General features: G+C 42.7%; 2 protein-coding genes across 2 annotated transcripts in view; one reads left to right on the forward strand and one right to left on the reverse strand.

The window, feature by feature from the left end:
- crybgx (crystallin beta gamma X) overlaps positions 1–4,086 on the forward strand; it is an 18,612-nt gene extending 14,526 nt beyond the window's left edge. Inside the window, exons 5-6 of the mRNA XM_017439704.3 lie at positions 452–591; positions 3,889–4,086. Coding sequence (XP_017295193.1) covers positions 452–591; positions 3,889–4,021 — 273 coding nt within the window. The 3' untranslated portion in view covers positions 4,022–4,086. The remainder of the gene's footprint in view (positions 1–451; positions 592–3,888) is intronic.
- Positions 4,087–6,411: 2,325 nt separating this feature from the next.
- The window catches only part of dis3l (DIS3 like exosome 3'-5' exoribonuclease), a 29,683-nt gene continuing 27,774 nt past the window's right edge, over positions 6,412–8,320 (reverse strand). Inside the window, exon 18 of the mRNA XM_017439713.3 lies at positions 6,412–7,037. Within this exon, the coding sequence (XP_017295202.1) occupies positions 6,726–7,037 (312 nt within the window). The 3' untranslated portion in view covers positions 6,412–6,725. The remainder of the gene's footprint in view (positions 7,038–8,320) is intronic.

Below are 8,320 nucleotides of genomic sequence, written 5' to 3' on the forward strand. Positions count from 1 at the left end.
GAGTAGAGCCGCTGCTCCTCCACGTCGAGAGGAGCCAGTTGAGGTGGCTCGGGCATCTGGTGAGGACGCCTCCTGGACGCCTCCCTGGTGAGGTGTTCCGGGCACGTCCCACCGGGAGGAGGCCCAGAGGAAGACCCAGGACACACTGGAGGGACTATGTTTCTCGGCTGGCCTTGGAACGCCTTGGGATTCCCCCGGAGGAGCTGGCCCAAGTGGCTGGGGAGAGGGAAGTCTGGGTCTCTCTGCTTAGGCTGCTACCCCCGTGACCCGACCCCAGATAAGCGGAAGACGATGGATGGATGGATGGAGATTTATTGTTAGAGCTCTTTGTACTCAAATAATCTAACATACTGTTGATTCAAAAAGTCATTTAAAGCTCCAGAGGAATAAATAAAATGAATGTAGGTGTTACACGACTGGCTATGATCAGCTGTCTCTCTCTGATTCTCAGGACAACAATCCTCCCAGAGCTCAGCTGTTCGAGCGAGCTGGTTTCTCTGGTAAAAAGATGGAGATCCAAGATGACATCCCCAACCTCATGAGCCGCTACAACCTCAACAGAGTCGCCTCCATCCGGGTCCTCGGAGGATCGTAAGTTCAACATCCATCCTGCTCCCTCCAGCAAAGTTTCCATACTCAGATGTTTTCAGTTTTGTTTGCATGGTGATTCAGATTTCATCTGGAGGAGCTCTGTTCAATCAGCTCCTCCAACAGGAAATATTGGTATGTTAATATAAAATAACCTTTTGATTAATTATTCTCTTGATAAACATTTTTAGAGCAGTTCACAGAGAAAGTAAACAAGTTTATTTTTTGCCCAATTTTGTCATTAAATTTAATGGTAAATGGCCTACATTTGTATACTGCTTTAGCTAGAAAAGCACTTTACACTACAATCATCCATCCATCCACTCACTGATGGTGGATGAATTGAGCTACATTGTAGCCACAGCTGGCCTGGGGTGGGCTGACAGGAGTGAGGCTGCCATCACACCGGCACCACCGAGCCCTCTGACCACCACCAGTAGGCAAGGAGGGTGAAGTGTCTTACCCAAGGACACAACGGCTGAGACAGCCGGAGCGGGGGCTTGAACCAGCAACCCTCCTGTTACAGGACAAACCATTACCTCCTGAGCCACTGCTGCCCACAAATCAAACTTAAGTCACAGTGAGACAGGATGCTGCCAGTTTTACCTGTAATATACAGATAAAACAAGGAGGTACGAGAAATTCTCTGTAAATGCAATTCAAAATGGGATACAAAAGGATTCACTTTTGGTGAATATTTGGTCATTTCTCTTGCTGTTGCCTTAAAACCTGGCATTTTAATCCAATTATCAATTTGATGCTGCTACAAAACAAACCAAAAAAATTCTATTACGCCGTTTATTGTAAAATGACAATTTTGAAAATTTGGCAACATGGGAGTTAAGGAATTGCCAAACGATGTACCTCAGTTTTTAGTTTTAAAGGTAATATTACTGATTATGTCATGTGCACAGAGCAGAACAGATAACATGTGTTAGGTTTTTTTACTGACTTATGTAATGCCAGAAACTGTCCTTGCATTAAGTTATTTGACCTTTCCCTAAAAAATGTACATGTACATCTTTAATTTGAAGCTGTTTATTGGACAAAACATTTACTAGAAACAAGCTTTCCCAAGTTTAAAGCCACTACTTCTACTTATTTTAAAAATATTTCAATTTGCTTGTTGCTGTGTACTTTTGTGAACATAAATAAGTTCACATAAATGTTTAAAACTGGGAATAAAGGGACAAAAAAAAAGCACAGTGATGAATTATGTACATTTTACCATAGCATTACCCCAATTTATTATTTCATTTGGTTTTTCAGGCTGTATCAGTTTCAGTAAAAAATCATTTGTCTGTTGGTAAATACATCCACAAAATCCTCCAGATTTTTGGCTTTAGCCCTCCTTGACTCCACTCGTTTTGAGCAGATACAGTACACCGACCTGAAGCAGGTGGAGTGTCACAGCAATGGGTCGCACCGCTCCTTCTCCACTGATTGTAGAGTCCAGAGGGGCAGGGTCTCCCCATCATGCATCCTGGTGCCAAACGCTCCACCAGCTTCAGTCAGAACCTCCCCTGACCTTAGAATCGATCCGAACACCTGGTGTTGGTTCTGTCTGTGGACGAGGCTCCATGGTCTGGGCTCCATAACAAAAACATTCACTTTGAAACTCAACGTCTAGCTGAAACCACCTGAACCCAAACAAACAGTCATGTGTGATTAAAGTCTCTGGGTCAAATCCGTGGATGTCCTCAAACTGAACCCATTCGTACCGGTTCTGTCAGATGAACCTTTACAACGACAACGGACCAAACGTAAAATTCCTGGGCCACCAAAGTCAGTCTTGGAGTGAATTTCAGATTTGTTATGTTGTCGTCATATCGAAGTTATTACCCCCACCAGGTTGTGTTTCTGTCTGTGTACAAGATTATGAACATTTTTTCATGAAATCTTCAGGAAACATCAAACATGCTACAAAGAACAAGTGATACAATCTGGTCAAAGGTCAAGGTCAAAGGTCAAGGTCACAGATCGGCCCGTGCTCTAACTGCAGCTGTTAAAGTCCACAGCTGGACACCTCATGAGTCCACGATGATTCTGGTGATGATCCATATCACATTATTCTTTAGTTGGGCTGTGGCCTTGGCAGAAATTTGAGCTCGCTGAGTTCTTCTAGTTTCACAAATACAGCAATATGGGAGAATATTACCTTCTGATATACATGTCTACTGTTGTTTTTTTTTTTAGTTATTTTTTTACATTTGATATTACTCACTGGAAAAAAAAGCACCATCAATACCCAACTTATTGCAGCTTGTCTTCTACTAAATTTATTTTCATAAAAGGATATTATGCATTTAACCTCCTGAGACCCTGCATCCAAATGATTAGGACATAGGTTTTAGACCAGTTGCCCTTATTCAGGGGGACTAGGTTTTTAAATAAAATATATACTTATATTTTTAACTCCTAATTATTTAAAACTACTGTCTGATTTTATGTTTATCAGGTTTTACTAATCCGGGAGCTAAGGGAAACATAAAAACACACACCTAGCAAAAGCTTGGGAGTTTTTTAAGGGGTGGCCATCAATTCAAGTTTTTCTCTTTGAAATCCAACTGATTGAATTTTTAGATAAAAACAACTGAATCTCATCAGCACAGAAAATGATATATATATATTTTTTTGCTGCTGGCTATCGTTTTTCCTCATTAAAGCATAATAAAAAGGAAAAGCATCTGCCCAAGTACACAGTACCCTGAGGAACTTGTCAGATTTATTAGTGTGATTGCTGAGTCAGCATTCATGCTGTTGTTTTCCTGGTTGCAGTTCTTTTGTATGTTATTATTATTTCCATATACTTTGGGCTACTTTAATCATACACATATTCAAATATTCAGCTCAGTGAAGAACAGAGGGCTATGAAACTTTTATACCTTTTGAAATAGTTCACTTTATTTAAAATCAAACAGAAATACACTGAGATCTTTTCACTTTCTTCAAAACTTTGTTCTCTTGCTTTATCTACCACTATTAGCTTTTAGATACGACTCTGCCCCTCTCAGCTTTTAGCTATTGTTTGGATGCTTTTAACTAACATTCTGCTACTTGTAGCTTTACCATCGTTGAATCTTTTGTTCTACAGCATTTAGCTTGTGTTCTGCTGCATCAGCCTGTTTGGATCTTTGTTCCTTAATTAACTTAAGAACTCAGTCATTCAGCACTCGGCAGTCTCACTGTGTTTTTGAAACAGAACTTGCAAGTTTTATTTGCTGATTAACCTTCAGAGCATCTGTAGTTCTGTTCTGAAACTGCTCATCCTGACCGATCTGACTTGTTCTGGTGTTCCAGCTGGGTGGTGTATCAGGAGCCCAACTACAGAGGAGCTCATTATGTTCTGGAGAAACGAGACTACAACAACTTCTCTGACTGGAGCAGCCAGAACAGCACTGTGGGCTCCATGCGCAGAGTCCGCTTCAGTTAATACCAAACACTTATGGAACCTGTCAGCTTTACACAATAAACAATAAAGCCTATTTTAGTAAGAAACTGCCACTTGTCTCTATTATTGCCTGTTACCCAAAGGTGAGGGGTTGATAATGGGGTTGCCCATGTTTGTGTGACAGAACATTACTATAGTAACAGAGGGGATTCCCTCCTTTCTCAAAAACAGTGAGACCTCTTCCATATGTGAAGCGCTCTGCAGCACAAAATGGAGTAGTTTGCAACATGGTGCCACAAGGAGGCATCCCAGCCCGTGTTCGGCAGACTGGCCTGTCAGTCGCCTGACAGTGAAAACAGAAAAGTGGGCAGAATGCATGAACTAAGTGGGTTTTAAAAACTGTTAGGAGGGCTTAGGGTGCAATTTGCTGCATCCCCACCATGTTTCAGGGCAGTGAGTTAGTCACAAGAAGAGGGGGAAGCTGCTCTCCTTCTAGAAGAGGAAATATCCTTGTTGTTGCTCACAAACACAGCTTTTTATTCACATTATTTCCTTGATGCACACAATCTTAGACCTCCAGGCTTTAAACAAGCACCTGAAGAAATATACAACCGTACCCAAAATTTAGAGAATGGCACAGTTTTGGTTTTCACAAAGTTTGCTGCCTCAGTTTTTATAGTTGGCCATTCGTATTAACTTTGGATTTTGAAGCGTGATCAGATAAATTGCAGTTAATTGCAATGTTATTCCCTGCCAAGAAAATGCCCTTATCACAAAAATTACTGCATTTCAGCCCAACAAAATGGCCTGCTGACCAAAAACAAAACAAAACAAAGTTTGTGCTGGCCACGACTGAAGAATCAAGATGCTGAAGCTTCCTACGTCCCAGTGATTGATTTACTTCTTTGACCCCCCCCCCCACATCTCACCAAGTCACTCTCTTTGCTCTGCCATTGCGAGGAAGAGGTTATTGTATTTAAATAAAGTGTCAGTGCAAGGACCCTGGCCTCTCTGACACTGACAGGCCTAAATCCAGCCCATCCTGGCTTCAGATGAGATCACGCTGAAGGTGTTCCCAATGTGAGACACTCATGCTACTCAGAGACCTGGAGTTACGATAGTAACCTAAGGTTCAGTTGGCGTCTTTAGGCCACGACCTTCCAACCTTCAGCGATGAGAAAGAGCTCCTCCAAGTCTGAGTCCATGCTTCTCAATTGGAAATGGGTGGAATGCTACCTCCGGGTTGGGAATGAGCTCACCTCAGGTGGAGGAGTTCAAGTATCTGGTCATGAGATCCCAGACACAGCCGGCTGAAATGAGCTACCTTCGTAGCGTGGCTGGACTCAGCCTTGGAGATAAGGTGAGGAGCTTGGGTTAGAGGCACTCCTCCTTCAAATCAAAAGGAGACAGTTGAGGTGGTTCAGGCATCTGATTAGGATACCTTCTGAACGCCTCCCTCCCTGGAGGGATTCTGGATCCTCTCTGGCCTGGGAACGCCTCGGGATCCCCCAGGAGGAGCTGGAGATCGTCGCTGGGTACAGGTGAGGTCTATGTTTTTCTTCTGAACCTGCTGCTTCTGCAACCCAACTATAAGCGGTAGAAGAGGGATGGATGCATTCTGTTTTTAATTTACATTTTACTCAACATCCCAACTTTTTTGAAACACAGTCTCCCTGCTAATCCTCCTTATGCTTCCTGTGGGCTTCAGGTCAAGTTGAACCAAGGGCTTCTCTATCTCTCTCTCTCTGAGGGCTTCAGGAGGGTTAAGCAGCTGAAGATTCCTCTGTCCTCAGTCAGGCTTCACAGACTGTCTTTGCTTTGCCCAGTAATTCACTCCACTGAAGTGTGAACTTATATTATCCATCTTCTTATAATCACCTGAGTCTTCATTACTTTATCAAGTTTCTGTGCTGTAAATTTAACCTATAGTTTATGTGAGGGGTTTTTCATTATATTTTATTCTGTGCTTAAAATGTGATTCGCTTAGAGAAACAAGCTCCAAGGTTAGTGATTAAAGAAATAACTAAAAGGCAACGCACAGCGCTGACCTCTGTACACCTTCCAAAGATCAGTATAACTTGCGCAGGTGTTTCATAGCAGCACCAAATAACAACCCACACCAGAGGGACGGGATGTTCAAGGATAAAATGTTGCAACCAACTGTGGAAAAGGGGAAGACGATTCCTTACGTGTCAGGTAAGAAAGTAAACAGCTGAAAAATGTAACTGTCAGATATGTGATGGATGCAGTGAGTTAGTGGCAGACAGCATATGAAGTTCCTCAGACAGCTTCGTCGAGTGGGTGAGTTCTCTGTCTGCATTCAGCTGAATGTTTAATAAATGTCTGATTATTGATTGAACCTCCGGTCTGAGACTCATCTGTGTGTCCGTCCTTTCCTCTGAAAAGATGAAATACTTGTTTCCAGACATTTCTTATATTAGACATTGGCCCATTTTATTCAAAACTCAACAGAATGAACAGAAAACACTTCAAACTACGCAGCATTTTAGAGACCAGTACATATTTGAGGAAAGCCATCTCAGAAACCCTCCTTGTTTGTTTCTGCACCTCAGAGTCACTGAACATTTTTCTGTTTTGGACCTTGATCGAATGCTGTGAACCGTTTTCTCCAGCACAGAAATCAGACAGAAACAGTATTTTTACTTGGAAACTCTCTGTATTTGTGTTGATGTAGAATAAACATCTTTCTGAGCTGCAGGAAGGTCATGACGGTGTTGCAGCTGCTCTAAGCTGTTGTTGCACAGATCTGTGAGACCGCCTCCAGGTCCATCAGGGCCAGCTCTCGAACCTCCTCCAGGAGAGAGTACAGATTAGGACTTCTGCTCTGCCTGAACTCCCTCTCCTCTTTGGACAGTTTGGGTTTCAGGGCTGCCTTCTCCTGCGCCTCCTCAGCGAGCCGCACCACCTCTTGGACCATCTGGTTCCGGTTCTGCGAGAAGGACTGCTGTGGCGCTGCACTGCAGTGTGGCTTGTTGCTGATGATCTGCAGGTTCAGGGTGTCAGCGTGGCAGTTTATTGTGGTGACAGAAATACGAATCTGAAGGGGAAACACAAAGCTTTTAACGACTCTCCTGGAAATCCAGAACCCTGCAATTCCCAGGGTTGGTTTGAATTAAAATGCAGCTAATTGAACATGAAAAAGGAATATTTCTCTGTACAGCATCCCCACTTGCTGCTGGTTTTGGTTCATCATTCAACTAGCTTTTTTGTGTTGGTTTACTGTGATATTTTACTCTATCAGGTTCAAACTGTAAAATCTTTTCATTCAAGTTGAAAATTTTCCTTGATTTTGGTCCAAGCTTGTTATTAAGAGCTATCCCTCAGTTCTGCTGCTATAGGCTTAGACTCCTGGAGGACAAACTGATCACATTTCCTCTCTCTGCTGCTGTCTTTACTGGCTCTACTGTGATTATTTCTATCATTAACATGTTTTCTTTGTCCTTCTTCCAATAGAAACTATACCTGGACCAGTCATTCTGTGTTTGTCTGCATTTATTTCCTGTCCTCTAACCCCAGCCGGTCGAAGCAGATGGCTGCTCGTCCTGAGCCTGGTTCTGGTTCTGCTGGAGGTTTCTTCCTGTTAAAAGGGAGTTTTTCCTTTCCACTGTTGTCTACGTTCTGCTCAGGATGGGAGACTGTGATGAAGTGAAGATTCAACACAACCTGCTGGCTTCCTTAGACAGATAACTTTTACTAACTGGCTCTTTATAATATATGTGAATGTTTTTGTACAGTGCCCTGAGATTACTTTTGTTGTTAGTTGGCACTATATAAATAAACTGATAAGACGTGTCTTCTAGAGAAAAGTTTCATGGTCAGACGACACAAAGATTGAGCCGTTTGGACACAAGGACAAGAAGGATGTTTGGAGCATGGTGGTGGGAGCATCATGCTGTGGTACTGGTGCACAAAGAGGATGGAATAATAAAGAAAAGGACTACCTCCAAATTCTTCCACTTCACTTCAAATCAACAGCTGGACAGCTGTAAACAATCGGGTGTTCCAACCAGGGGTGGAAATTAGCACCCGGGTAAATATTTGAAGTTTGAATTTGATCAACACACACGCCACTGTGGTGGGTTGGCAATTTGAACAGAAAAGGTGTTATTTGTCCTCTTGACATATAGGGGGCAGCAATATGCTCGAGTTGCTGCTAAATGCAAGAAGGAGAAAAGTTTAGCAGACACTCTTTACCAGTTGGTGGCGGTATTGTTTCCTTCAGTTGTTTACCAACCACCAATAAAAATCAAGAAGAAGAAGAAGAAGAAACAATTTGAGTAGCATTAGCAATGTGGCGGAACATTTCGGGAGTTAAGCGGG

The sequence above is a fragment of the Kryptolebias marmoratus genome, linkage group LG15 (genome assembly GCF_001649575.2).
Source record: "Kryptolebias marmoratus isolate JLee-2015 linkage group LG15, ASM164957v2, whole genome shotgun sequence".
Taxonomy (NCBI): domain Eukaryota; kingdom Metazoa; phylum Chordata; class Actinopteri; order Cyprinodontiformes; family Rivulidae; genus Kryptolebias; species Kryptolebias marmoratus.